The sequence below is a fragment of the Copadichromis virginalis genome, linkage group LG16, assembly GCF_057382275.1.
Source record: "Copadichromis virginalis isolate Kocher_CV1m ecotype Utaka linkage group LG16, C_Virginalis_male_GT1.1, whole genome shotgun sequence".
In the NCBI taxonomy this organism is placed as follows: domain Eukaryota; kingdom Metazoa; phylum Chordata; class Actinopteri; order Cichliformes; family Cichlidae; genus Copadichromis; species Copadichromis virginalis.
This window is the reverse complement of record NC_140633.1, coordinates 36,575,404-36,590,482: the sequence shown is the minus strand read 5'-3', so window position 1 is coordinate 36,590,482 and position 15,079 is coordinate 36,575,404. Positions and strand designations below refer to the sequence as shown.

Below are 15,079 nucleotides of genomic sequence, written 5' to 3'. Positions count from 1 at the left end.
TTTTTTTGGTTGTTTTTGGTTTTTTTCATTTCCATTCCGCTGACAGTAATCTTGCCTGGCATAGAGTTAAGTGCAACAGCTGACAGCTTATATTTGCAGACTGCTAACGTCACACGCTGCTTGTTATCAACACATTAAAGGATCAAAGCTGCAGGGCTCTGACAAGGGCTACAACAAGGATGCCTTTGTCTCCGATGCGGTCATGCGCTGCTTAAAGAAGTGCCGTGTGGCACTTCCGTGAGTCAGGAAAAAGTTTGAAACCAGTAACCTTAGCTCACTCCCTGCCTCGCTGTCACTTCAAGAGAAGTCCCAGAAGAATAAAAAGAAGTTGGCAGATGAGCGTCAACATTTCTTTTTTCCAACAAGAATAGCTGAGGAAAAGTTGAAAGATTCAACCAAGATGAAGAAGTCGAACGTTTCACATCTTTTCCCGAATGTCTTACTTTATGTTTGGCAATCTATTTCTGCTCCCTGGCTGTCTTACATATGGTCCGCCTCACCTAAAACACAAGAGATCCGATCCAACATGCTGTAAGGGACCAATAACACGCTCCTCTAAGCCAACACTTGAGTATTTTTTTGGGTGAGACTTTTAATTTGCACACAGCTGCAGCCTCCGTCTTGCATCTCCTCTTAGAGAGAGTGAGGTTTTAAATCCTCGCCCCATCCTCTCATCACTTCTCTCCTTTCCACGGGGGTGAGAGCCAAATACTGAAGAAGATCAAGAGATGGGTTGAGGGAGTTTTCACGGGAAAGAAGGCACTCTTAAAAGACGCCCGCAGGGTTCTGCCGGGCAGCTTTCCCTTCGGTTGCATCACGCCTGGCATGAAGTGAGAGTCCCCAGGTTAAGGACAACCCAAGCCAGATGGGAGAGAGTGTGAGAGTGGTGCTGCTGGTGGTGGGGGGGTTAGGCAGAGGGGAGTGATAGTGGATGGCAAAAGCAGCGCAGGCCCTGCAGTAAGCTATTCCAAGCGCCTTTGTGGGCTTGCCATTTTTTTCATTCTCTCTCGGTCGCCTTTGAGGGGATTTTTTTATCCTTCTCCTTCTCTCAGTCTGTGTCCCCATTTCTTCTCCTCTTTCTTTTTTATTTCATGATGTTCCCTTTTTTCCGTGTATGCCTCGGTTTCTTCAGGCGCTGTGGTTCTTTTTTATCGTGCCAAGTTTGTTGAGCCAGAGCCCTGTCTTTGCCTCTCCCTTTCTGGCCGTCTGCATCTCATTTCTGTATTTTTACTTTTCTTTCATTACCCCTCAGTCTCCTCCTGTCTCAGCCTCATCCATTTCCACTGACTCTTTCTCCCCGTTAGGCAAAAAAGATGGGTGAAATTGGGCTATCGTCTTTTCTACAGCCTCTTTCCTTCCTGCATTCCAATCCCTTTGATCAGAAGCCAGTGTGCAGCTTCACTTTCCCTACTATACTCCCCCCTTTTACTGTGTTTTGTGTGCTTTCTGCCATCTTCTTTCCCCCAGCTTGTTAAAAAGTGTTCACACTTGATCATTATCATCCTTCTGGTTTCCTGAATGGATGGTTATTTTTTGCTCTTTTCCTTGTGGGTATCAGATGGGTATGTGTGTATCAATTGTCCTTCACACTTAGTTAGCTTAATCTGAAATGCAGTTTATGCCCTCGTGCTGTTTTTCTGGTCCTTTCAGGCCTTTCACAATTAAGCCCCCTAAATAACAGACTCGCTGAATCCTTTCTGCTTTGTCCCCAAACAGCTAAACTCATACATGTGGTAAAGCGTGGGGCAGCCAAGTTTCTCTCCTGGGTGCTCTCTCTGCTCATCTTTAGCATGTTTTCAGTACAGAGGCCACTAATGTTGTTAGTCTAAAGTCTAAAAGCTTTTGAACAAGGTCACTTTTTCTGGTTCATACTGTTTTAAGAGTCGATTATGGTATTTCAAAATCAATTCACTTTGGCAGCCATTTTCAACCAACTCACATGCCTGATTAAGTGTGAACATCATCTTAGCCTGTAGCTACTAGAATGCAGGTTTGATTGGTTAATATTTGCCCGGGTGGGTCAGATGAAGCTGAAGGGCGTCAAAAATGCTAAGTTAAGTTAAAGCTCCAAACACTGCAAGGTAGAGAGAATCAGCTAAATCAGATCTCACACTCTACTTTACTCTACTCTTGTGCCAGTTTCTTAGTACAAAGTCTGCATAAAATCCATGGAGGCAATTGTCTGGGGAATTCCCAGTGAGCATAATCACCGCCCCTTACCTAAGCTAATGGGAGTTTCTCTCTAGTTGAGTACACAGGCGACATGAAGAGTGTCCTGTTGTGCGCTAAATATAATAAAGCACAAGTTCTGACAATGTTCAGACCTCGTTCTACTGATGCTGTACTAAGCAATAAAGAGGAAAATTAATCCAGTCGCATTTCCAGAAATGGCCACTTGAGGCTGGCTTCAGAAGTGAGATGCTTGTGTTAACTCACAAGTATCTCAACTTTACAGGAGAACTAAACATCATGTAACCTCATACAAAAATAATTTCATTGATCATGACAACTGATTTAAAAAACACTATAAGGTTCAGAGTTATAGTTTTCTAAAGGAATGCCTGTTTTCGATCAGTCTTTGATGCTTAACCTGCTAGCAGGGCCTTTTTATTTATATTTGTGTTGTTTTGAATCATTTCCAATGTAATGATCTGATGTATAATGACACATAATTTATTGTACTGAAAGACTATCCAAGAAGTATGCACTCAGATGATGCATACATTGTAAATGATGTGGTACTTATATGACACTTTTCTCCTCTAACTGAACATTCAGAGACATTTTAAATGCTAGTCACATTCACCCATTCACAAATATACATTTATACTATTCTCTTATTCTGCCACACTCACACAATAGTTGCATCAGCAGGAATTTGGGGTTTTCTTTCACTTCAGTATGTGGGCTGAAAGAAACCACCAAACTTCCAACTAGTAGAGTACTCTGCTCCTTGAGCCACAGTTGCCCCAATCTAGGGATGCACCTAGCTAACATAGCTAGTCAGCAGTAGCACTAGCTAGCTTTGTATCCAGGCCGAGCAATTCAATATGTAGTTTGCATGTTGTCCCAGAGTGTCTGGCTTCCTCCTGCAGTCCAAAAACATGCAAGTTAGTTAAATTGGCTGTAAATAGTTGTCGGTCTCCATGTGTTAGCCCTGCGATGGCTTGTTGACCTATCCAGGGTGGACCCTGTCTCCTGCCCTGTAACAACTGGGACAGGCACCGCCATAACCCTGATATGGAAAAGTGGAAAAATATGGCTTTTTCTCGCCTGCGGTTTGCTGTTTTCCAGATCTCGAAGACCTACTCCTTCTAAAAATTAGAATATGCAATGGAGCATATAACAAGTGTCAAAAGCTGGCAGCTTAGCACACCACGACATCTTGCTGTTGACCCCTTTTTTGTTAACCACCTGCTAAAGCGAACCACTGTAACTAGCAGCGGAAAAATATTGTGCTAATGGACAGGTGTGAAGAGGAACGAGTGAAAAAGTCAGAGCTTCAAGTGTCTTGCTTCAACCAATATTAGACTAAATGGGTTTTTTTTACTGGAAGGAAGGAAGAGGATAAAAATATTATTTTTCTCCAACACTAAGCTTTTACAAAGTTGGCTTGACATGTGACCATAAACACAGACGTACTTGAATATGTTGTTAATGCCTGTCTGCGTCTACAATATGTCCATTTGTGAAAACCATGCAGCGATCCGTGAGGGCACAGAGATGATTTAGCTATGAGAAAACAGATTTCAGAGCAATCCATTAGAGACTTAGAGTAAAAAAAAAGAAGTGGAGACAAAGAGCCGTGAGCTCCTTAGCTTCATCCCTGTGGGGAATATCCAGTGAGCCTCTTGTCCTTGCGATGTCACACCCAGCAGGAACACATTTTCACACGTTCCCCATTTTTCAGCACTTTTATATTTAATCAGGTTACGGGCTGTGACTACCGAGCAACAATTTCTCTGGACCTTCTGATAGCTGTTCCTTCTTCCCAGGGAATAGTGGGTAATATTTTTCAATTGAATAATCACGTTTGTTATTCCTACAGTGCGGCAGCAGTGAATCGATTTCAAATCAAATGCATATCTCTCCTCTACAGCCAAAAAAATGAAAACTAAGACTCGACCCTCCAGTGCCATCAGTCATCTGAAAAATCTTGACTTACTCCATAGCCAACAAACCATGTGAGGAAAATGAATGAGTAATGTTCTCATGTACCGTAGTAGCTATTTTGCTGAGTGCCCTTGAGCAAGTCACTTAACCTCCTACTGCTCCAGTGGAGCAACAAGAGGTGTGCAGCTTTTCAGAAGTCTGCAGTGTGAATATAATCTATTAACAAAATCCATGGTGCTAGTTGTTTTTAGACTTGTACTGATTTGATGTGCGCATCCGCTCATAATTAAACACAATTCAGAGGAGGACGTGCCAAGCTATTCTTTCTTTTCGCTTCTTGTTTTTTAACACCTACGCTGGACTGAAGTTTGACCGATTTTTGAATTAGTTTGTAGAATGACAATCTGCCAGATGTGCGATGTGTGATAAGATTTTAGCTCACCTACTCCTTTTCTACGCTGGTAAATTACCATTTGCATTTTTTCCTGTTGGACAAAGTGTGAACAAAGCATAATATGCTTTGATTCAAGGGCAGTTTCAGATTTTCAATAGACGATGATCATGGCAGAAAGAATACCTAATAATACAAAAGCTAGTCAACGAGACAAAGTCATTCTTAGCCTTATTTGTTACCATGTTTTGTTAATCTTGAGGTTTAATGCAGGGGTGTGAATGGGGTAGGTGCAAGGTGGTGTTGGTGGCAGCCACAGATGGCTCATTCAAATCAGAGTAAAAAGTATAAAAAGGACATTAAGGACTGTGCAGCATATTAACTTTTATATAAAAAAGCATGAGTGTGAGGATCTCAGCTGACTTTGGGGTTTGTGTTGTCTCAAAGTGAGCGAATGAAGTCACCACGGCAACAGGAAAGTGAATGACGTTACCTTTCTTTAGTCACCCGTGAAGTGAGAGCAGTTTAGTAGTTAATGAAAGGGAAGTGAGTCACAGTAAACTGGAACATGTGACTGTAGCTGTGACTAGACTGGTGCTTGTACTGTAATATCCTATAATCCGCTATAATGTGCCAGCTTTAATTTTTTCAGGTATCACGGTTAGAATCAGCACTGGTATATCTTCATCAGGCGGTCTTAAAGAACTTCAAACACCGTATGATCTCGCTAATGTGAGGCAGATATATTTAAGGTTAATTGGGGTTAATTTCCCTTAAAAAGGGTACTGCATGGTTAGGTTTCTGGTGCTTAATCGTAATTCTAGCAATGGTGAAGGAGTATAGAAATGTTACACTGAAAATGAGTTTTTTTTAGCTTTGTGAATACACTCTATCCTAAGCAGTTTAGCTGGTTAACATGCTGTACATACTATGAATTCACTCCTGCTGAGTTCTTCTGGGCAGGGTTTTTTCTTCCTTCCACCCATCTCACTTGAGTTTATCTTACGTGCATCTGACGCCGCACTTTGCTACTCGGCTTAAGCAGATGTGGACAGAAAACCAGTGTTGAGGAGCAGGGGATGTCAAGATGTTTCTGTTACTTAAACTCTTGAGGGCACTAGTTCTGTGCTGTTTGACGTTTTCTCAATTTTTTCACTTTCTTCAAGTAATAACAATGAATGCTGTTTTTTTCCAATTGAGTCACACTCTTTTAAATACGCCAGCTTCTTTCAACAACCTGGATAACCATTCATTTTTATTCATGTATCCTTACATACGTCAGAGCGTACTCCACTGTCTCTTTAACTTGACATTGGTAACAATGGCTAGTTTCTCAAGCTGGTGTGGCCAATTTGTAATCTGCTTATAATTTCGAACAGGAAGCAGAAGATTCTTATAATATTATCTGACTGTACCACGTTGGGTAAGAACAAAGTGGAGATTTGCACTGTTTTCATGGAAATCTCAATTTCATTTCTTAGCTAACAATGAACCTGCTATGGTTTGTCCTTGTACAAGAAGCTTTCAGTATATAGGTGCGCCAAAACCCCTTAACCGAAATACTGAAGAACTTAGTGAGTTTAACAAAGGAGAACGCTGGAATTAAAGAAAAGTATTCCAACTTGATCATCAGGCTTTTTGAAGTATTGGATTTAAAAGCAGATCTTTTTTCCTGTTTGTGCTGTTCAGCAGTGGTCTGCTCAGTGCTGTTGGTCGCTCCATAAATGTGCAATGTGAGCGATGTAGGCATCAGCTGTTGCTTTAAAGTTCTGGTATTTTATTGCTCTGCCAAGCGGGTTATGTATTTGGTGGCGTTTCCATACATGTCATTCTTTTCAGTGCTGAGATTGAAGCGTATTCAAATTGGAAATTGAAGGCAGTGGCTTCCCTGCAGAATTCTGAAGGCTCAAGTGTTTACTTGAGGACACAGACTCACTATATCACTTTAGTTTAACCTTGTCTCTTTTACATGCTCCTTTTCTTACCTGTTTTCTTCTCTCCTCTCTGCAGTGCAACAATGACTATGTGCCTGTGTGTGGCTCCAACAATAAGAACTACCAGAACGAGTGCTTCCTGCGCAGGGATGCCTGCAAGCAGCAGTCTGAAGTGCTTATTGTGTCAGAAGGCGACTGTCCTGCTGGTGTGTACATTTACCTTATGGTGCCTACACACAAACACACACAACAGAGGAGTTCTGATACCAGCACACTGAACACATGCGCAAGCAGTTGTTTGGATTTAAAATATTCAAGAGGTTACACGGCTATCTGTAAGCATGCATATGAGATTCAGCAACAGCAAATATAAAGCTGAAAATGCAATTCCACATGAATTTTAACGTTTTATATGCAGCAGCATAGATTTCATGTTTCCTTATTACTCTCATCAATATTTTAATCTGCATCCAGTAGCTGGGATGCAGTAATTACCAGCGGATCTTTTATTTCAAAGGAGTTACAAAAACTGCGTAATGAAAATGTGAGAAGCGCAAAAAAATGATTTCATCACAAGCACGGCACCATCTCTCAAGAAAATGAACACAGCATTTGGCCACAAGGCCTTTTTTAAATTACAGTTTATTAAAAATTAGGTGTGTTTAACAAGAAGCAAAAGAAATCTCGACAGCTTTGACCTTTCGTTACGTAATGTTTAAATAAATGTCAAAAGCCATAGAATGCATTGGCCAAATTGTCATAGGTAGTTACTGTAATGCTGTTGCTACGAGGCATGCTCAACAAAGCAGAAAATGAAATCACTGAATCACACATCATCTTGATGGCCGTTTCCTTTTTTTAACACTTTTTTTTCTGTTAAATGTTATTAGGAGTACTTTCTGTAGCTTTAAGAGAATCATTTAATACTACGTTGAGGGACTGTAACAGTACTAAACCTATTCACATCAACCTCACTGTGCTGTATAGCTACACTGCTTGTTAGCCATACTGTGATAAAAAGTATCTGCCTCAGCAAGTTGTCATTGTGAACACGTTAGCATGCTGACGTTACAGAGAATCCACATTAAACGTGAGATTTGAGTGACGTCTCTATCCTCAGAAGCAGCCGTGTGTCTGAGCTCGGAGGAGCTCAAAGGAGAATGGCCGGACTAACAGTCATGTTGACTGACAGCGAATAGATAGAAATAGCAATTCATTTGAATGATTCTGGTCATCGAGGGCTAGTTTCCGACGCATAAATGCTGCATTAAAAACGCTCCTCTTTCAGCTTTGGCATCATGTTATATACATCATGTCCAGTGTATTCCCTTCCACTGACTGAAAAGTAAAAGTGCTTGGCATAATTATCAGACATAACTGGGATTATCGTTTGGTGTTTAAGCTGCTGAGTGGGTGTCTTCATTTGGAAAAGGTCAGGCACTTCATTAGCCATGATGTGGAGACCAGTATTGGTGCTTAGAGCGTGCACTGCTATTTGTGAGGATACCAGTCCACTGAATGAACGTGAATTATAGACCTGCGCACATGCAAGGTCTAAAAATGCCATATTAACTCTCTCAATGGAAGCAGTGAAAAATCATTCTCCTGCAATAATCAGCTATTTAACGCCCTGGGCCAGTGGTTTCACTTGAAATACACACATTTTTTTTATGTATCATATGAATGAAAACACTGCAGTCTGATTTAATGATGAATTAAACTGCATGTTGAGTCTGTAAAATTGTTCTTCACATGCACATTTTATCAGAATATGTAAAATTAGCTTTGGCCAGAGCAACGCGTTTTATCCTATGATGACAAATTTATATAGATGAGCATAAACTTGAAGGAAAAGCAGCAACGCCTACTGAGGATTCTATCAATTAGTGAGTCATGTTCTGAATAATGTGCTTAGTTGTGAATGAGTGAATCCACTGGCAATGTGATGCTGGCTGCTGTTAGGCATGTGTGAATCATTGCTTAAGCCAAGATAGTATTGCTGGCTCAAGTTGAGCAGTTGCTGACTCAGTTAACCTCGCTGACAGAAAGCCGGCACAAGTCCATTAAAGGTCCCCTTGAATGGGCACAGCTCAGCAGAGGAAACTTTGAGACCGAGGTGGAAATGTTTGTGCCGTAAGAGCAGTGGTGTCAGTGTGCCAGTAAGTAGGGCTGTGCACGGTCACATGAAATTCCCCAGGTCCGCTCTCTAAATTGCTTGTTTGTTGCTTGTGTATAAGGTCCTCTTTTCAAGACATGTGATGGTTGTAAGCCAGGGTGTCTGATATGAATTTCCGTATCTTTTGAAATAGAAAGAGATAAGGACTCTTTTCTTCCACGCAACATGCAGTACTTTTGAGGACACAATTCACCATTCACACGAGGATTTTGTTGCTGTGCAGAATACTAATAGAGCAGAACAGTGGTTTTATATTCTTCCCTTCGGTATTTTGTGTTTTGTTTTTATGTATGCTTTGTTCTCATGTCGGTCGAGAACAAGGTCCCAGTAAACAAATAGGGGGTGTCTGAGAAAGTAAAGACTGGAGAAGTCAAATTTTATTCTAAACTGTATGTAAAAGATGGAAATAGTGACAATAACTTCATTGGTCAGCTTGAAAAGGCATTCTAAGGAGCTTCGAAAGAAAAGTGTCTGGACTTCTTTAAATGGCTTGAAGACGTTTCACCTCTCATCCGAGAAGCTTCTTCAGTTCTAGGGTCAAATGGTGGTGAGTCCCTGATTTAAGCCCTGTGGAAGTGTCCCCCAATAGGGACAATGGACTCCCTAATGATCCTCTACCTAATCACACGAGCCAAGGTGTGAAAACAGGTATGGGTCACAATCAGCCAGGGTTTCAGGTGAGCTCATTGTGAAACATAGCCACACCCCTATCATGTGATTTCCTGAGGTCAAATCTGGGATTCTCCACCATTTGACCGTAGAACTGAAGTAGCTTCTCGGATGAGCTCCTTGGACTGTGATGACCTGGATGACTGAGAACCTTCACAGACAACTTGTAAAGGCATGTGTAGTTTTTTGTTTTTTGGGGGTGGATATGACTAAAAAACAAGGATAGCAGTTTAATCTATCTAGGGACTTAATCAGTTATGTTTTACTCTAAATCAGAGCATAATTTACACAAAGAATATGATGTTCCACTTAATAACATTTAAAACTAGTGACTAAAGCCAAAATCTAATCAGAAAAAAGCTCAGTAAGGTCAGATATTGAGGCAGATGCGGCTCATTTTTCCATAATTGACAAATTAGCTAGCAGCTAAATCTGGTAAAAAAAAGCATATATAATTTTTGTAAGTGGTCACTGAAAGAAATAACTGAAACTTATTACAAAATCTCTTCTTTATTTCACCCAAATAAAGTGGTATGACATTTGCTACGCTTTCACTCTCAAACTTACATTTTTTGTCTGGGACTTGAAGCATTTCTGGTGTCATTTGTTGTTCCATGTGGATGAAGAAAACAGATAAATTAAGCAGGAGGCAGTAAAAAGGAAGAATGTAATTTAAAATGATGCAGCGAGCGCTTGAGACAAACAAATAAATTAAAACAAAATTTCACAGAAATTAAAATCTATTCCATTTATACAGCAGCAGCTCAGAGACTAAAATAAAAGACAAATATAATTAGTGAAAGCACACAGGCTGAGTGGAGAGCCTTATCTTTGTTTTTTTTAAAAATAGTGGCGTGGTTGGCCAGCTGTCTTGGGATATTAAGATTTTAAGAACAAATAAAAGGAAAGCGGGTATGATCTACCTGCATTTGAGTTCATATCCTGGTCAGAACTTTTATTCTGCAGAGACTAAATTCAGACTGAGTTGAGAGATGAGGGTTAATCCTGCATACTGAACATTTTGGGCTTCTATTTACTCAAACATCCAGCCATCCAATTTTCCACTGCTCATTTGAGTCCAGGTCATGGTGGCAGCTGTCTAAGCAAAGATTTCGCCCAAGGAGGAGAGATGTTTCCGAGCCAGCTGTGAGACATTAACTCTCCAGGGTCTGCCCACGAGTCTCCATCACCTGAACCACCCCGACTGGTTCCTTTCAATGCAAAGGAGCAGCGACTCTGCTCTGAGCCTGTTGCTAATGACTAGGCTCCTCATCCCATCTCTAAGACTGAGCACAGACACCCTTCAGAGGAAGCTCAGTTCTGCCACTTTAGTCTTGTTCTTTCTATTTCCAGTTAAATAAACATTTTTAATTAAGGTAATACAGCCTCTTTCCTTTAAGTTCCTGTAAGTGAACCACTTATGCTTAAATAAATAGTCACACCCCAAAGGCCCATTTTGAGCCAAGGAAAAAAAACATTTTTTACCCAGATGTTTTTTTCTGCATGTGCCTCCAGAGCAGTTACAGTGGCCTTTGGCACACTCTAGGAACTGGGACTCAGAAAACCCAGTCTCACTGGACCTCCTGTTATGGGGTAATTCCATCATGGCCGCTAACTTTGTCTCATCTGCTTTCCCCTTGATAGTTTTTGTCCTGAAGTCTTCGCCATCAATATAAGTGTATTTACCGCGCTTTGAGACTAAATGTCTAAATGTAAGCGAAACGTTAGCTCACTTACTGTACTAAAGATATAATGTTTTAAATTCAATGTAAGGCTTTGCGGGGGGCCTCCCATGTGAAATGCCTATTAAAATTAATTTAGCTACTTCCCTCACCAAGACACGTCTTCCTATATGATTGCTTTTCATGTGATAAAGCATGGTAGGCAGCTGCTTCTGGATAGTTTCTCTCTGCTCTCTTGCATTTTGTTGATACTTTCAGCTTTAAAATCACTTCAGCAGTGAATATGTTAAAATGCTGTGAATATAATACGAGCGATACTGAGAGTAAAGAATTCAAGAGCGGCAGCTATCTAACCGTACATCCACTGCAGCGAAGCCTTCTTTTTTCTCCTCCCGTTCTGTTCCTCTCGCAGCTTCTCCCTGTCCTCCTTTCCATTTCCATCCTCAGAAATCCCATTAGCGGCAACAGTACACTCTATAATGGATATATGTCAAGTCGCTGGCACCAATACTTGTTTCCCTTGCTGAGGTGAGAGATATCATGCACCAGACTGCTGGAGAAAAATAAAAGATAAAGTAATGTTATTTTTTGGGGGGGAAACAGCTTCACCTCTATAGATGTTTGTTTGTTTTCTGGAACTTTCAGTCATATCACAAGATTTTCTTAGCAGACAGAGTTTCTGTTGGTGTCAATGTTTACAACCATTGCCCATTTAATATCAATGAGACATGAATAAACAATAGAATTGGTCTGATCGTACGTTTCTGGTGGCCTGATAAATCAGTCACACTAGAGTAAAAGTGGGACGTCGATCTCCTTGCCATTGATGGTTGAACTGTGGGCGACCACTTTCGATCACAAGATGATATCAGAGACAAGAGGCAGCCTGTCTCCAAACAATCCCAGTCCCGTTCAGACTGATTGCAATCATTCTCAGACATGATGGTGAAGGAAGACTGGCAAATAACACAGACAGTTCAGTCTGACTCAAGTTCCACCATTAAGCACAACTCACCTGAGATGTGTCTTTTTGTAAAGAGCGATTCGAATCACCTGGTTGCCACCTTGTTCTTGTTGTATTCCTGTATGAAAACATGGTTGCTGATTATGTCGCTATTTTTTTTTTTTTTTTTTTTTTTTTTTTTTGAGGGAATTCAGAATTTCTGTTTCAAATCGATGACATTCCGGTTGTAGTTAATGTGAATTTCTGTTTGATGAGAATTTGAAACACATTTGCAATTTCTCTTGATCTATCACAAACAGATGGCACATAGTTGCCAACTCGACATCATTCAATCATAAACTAATAACAGGCTGACTTTGTCTCACTGGACTTTTCTTCGCATCTTGACACACCAATGTTGCTTTGAAGACAGCAGCTGACAGAGTTGTCACAGACCTGGTCCCTGTCTTCAAAGGCAATGAGACAACAAATTCATTGCACGAGCTCTTAAAAATTTGGTTGGTCTCCAAGCGAAGTTTTCTCTAGTGTGACTTTAGCACAACATTCGTGATTCCTTCAAGTTACGCTTTGGTCTCTAATAAACCCAAAGCCTGTCTCTCTAGACTGTGTGAATCATACAGTCACTGAATGTCTGTTGCTGTTTAGTGCTGTCTTCACAAGGGAAATGGCTTTATTTAAGCTTTATAGCTGAAAACAACCTGCTCTAAGAAATGGCAATGAGGATACTGGTGAGATTGAACAAGAACGTTATAGATGAGCGTTACCACAAGACGAGCTGAAAGGCGCTAAACATTTTATAAACTGATTAGAATATTACCGTTCTAATTTTTTCATTTTAAAAATGAGATGGCTGATTAAATTCTGGTTTCATAACTGGTTGGAAATAGTACATATAGCAGTTATTGTAGAAAGACGTTTTCACAGCTTGCCCAGGGCCTGCCTTTTGCAAATTTCTCTTTTTCAGTAGTGTCAGTGTCTATCTATCTTGTGGCATATATTATAACCAGCTGCAGATCTCAGATCATCTTTTCCAAAATATTTAGAGCAGATGCCATCACTTCAGCGTGAAATCAACAAAGTGCACTCTCTAGATTTAGTGTTTGTCTATTCAGGCCCTGTGTGGAAACATGGTGGCACAACATTGCACTCTCTGGGGAGAAGACCCTTCCTTTGTAATCATGAGTGGCTTCCTCTTGCTCACCCATACTAAACCTGAAACCACAGAGCTCTCTACAGATTACACTTTCCAATGTATCCCCTGCGTACTGATGTTAATTACATTGATGAAAGATAAATGTGCTGTACTTGTATCTTACATCTTGCATTACCATTTTTCTTCTGGTGATATACATAAGCGACGTCCGCGCTTCCCTTGCGCCGAACCCCTTTGATCTTGCCGAGGCCAACAGGGCAGACGTTGGAGTCGGTTGTCATTCCAAACAGTAAACAAGAGGCCTGCTGAGGTGCCCGTTTCATGCTGTGAGGACACCGAGGCAGAGACAAACATGATTTGATAGTGTTGCCTTCTGTTTTTTGTAATAAATAAAGATGGCACCATTTACTGGTTGCTATAGAAAAGAAGGCGCTGTGTGGTGACCAAAAAACAGAGCAAGCAAGGAAGAAGTGGAAGACATTTATTTTGCTGTTGGGAAGACAAAGTTTGAACAGAAAGCAGGATTTGAGCCGCGATATTGCACCACAGGTTGTGACGTTTTACAATGTGGTTATTTTAGCGTTTAGTTTATTGACTTTTATAGTGAAACATTCGTGAGAAGAAAAAGCTAATTTACACTCTGTTCTGGACTCTATTACCTTTGTGTCACCAACAAATAAGGAAGTCCTGATCTAAAATTCGATAGAAGGAAGAGCTCTTAGGATTACAAAGCTAGTGAAAGCTGATTAGAACAGGATGGCACCGCTTTCCTATCCCATCAGGTGCTAGCCCAGCACAGTAAGGAGCAGTTAAGCATTAGCTTAGCAAAGCAAAACAAACCCAGCAGTCTATTTTCCCCAAAGGAGAGAGTCGAGCTAAGGCAAGCAGAAACACGGTATTTCCAACTCAGTTTGTGGAGTGTGCCGCATAAGTTCCAGGAAGTCATTAAATGGAAAGGTGAGAGAGCATTTAACTGACACATTGTTAAAATGTCGATGGCATGTTTAATCACCGTTTCGTGTGACTGCGATGCCTGAGCACTGACAGATGACAGGAGCCATATGTTTGGCAAATGATTTAAGGAGCTCTCTCTGTGCTATCAGTAGACATTAGAATCAGTCCAATGGTGTCAGCATAATCTCACACACAGTACAGGAGGAGTCAATGCACTGCTCATTCTTTGTGTACAAAAAACACTGTCATTTCTAGTTATTTCAGAAGTCTATCTCAATTTAAATTACAATTACATTAAGTAGTGATAATCTAATACATCATTGATCACTGCAGATCTTTCAACTTGCTGCCTCACATCAAGCTGAGAGGCCAAGATGAGCCACAAAGCAGCAGAGATATTAACTTGATTAACTTGAAGCAGCTCTATCAGGAAGGGTAGGATTCAAGTACTTTATTGTTTCTTCTTTCTAAAATGAGAAGGAACAAACAATTCCAATGTGAGGATACTTTGAATATCGAGGATTACTAAAGGGATGAATGTGAAGAAAGGCGATAACCAGAGCTGAACAATTTTAAGTTTAACCTGAGATTCTGGTGTTTCGGGCAAAATAAATTTATATTTAAAAATCGATTCAGGATTTTAATGAATCGATATCATGTTATTCAAGCTAGAATTGATTTTAATCATCAAAACCCACCCCTAATTCATACTACACCAAAGCAAAGGTAATTAAGTAATTAAGCAATAGATACGGATTTAAATAACGGTGACGTTCTCGTTTTTTCACAGTATATGATACAAAACATTGTATTTTATAATTACAGGAAGTCTGGGCAATGAAATACCAGAACTTTTTCTGTAATTTTACACCATATTTCTTACGGATTTAACCTCCTACGACCTGGCGTCCACATATGTGGACATCACATTTTGGGTTGTATAGACAAAAATATTCAATTTTACTCTACAAGGGCCTGATGTGCACCTTCAAACATTATACTGCCACCGTTCTCTTGAAATTTAAAATGAATGTCCTCTTATG

General features: G+C 40.5%; 1 protein-coding gene across 1 annotated transcript in view; it reads left to right on the top strand.

Annotated features, from left to right (window-relative positions):
• LOC146691292 (tomoregulin-2-like) overlaps positions 1–15,079 on the top strand; it is a 136,849-nt gene that overhangs the window by 47,754 nt on the left and 74,016 nt on the right. The window contains exon 3 of the mRNA XM_085434651.1: positions 6,515–6,644. Within this exon, the coding sequence (XP_085290777.1) occupies positions 6,515–6,644 (130 nt within the window). The remainder of the gene's footprint in view (positions 1–6,514; positions 6,645–15,079) is intronic.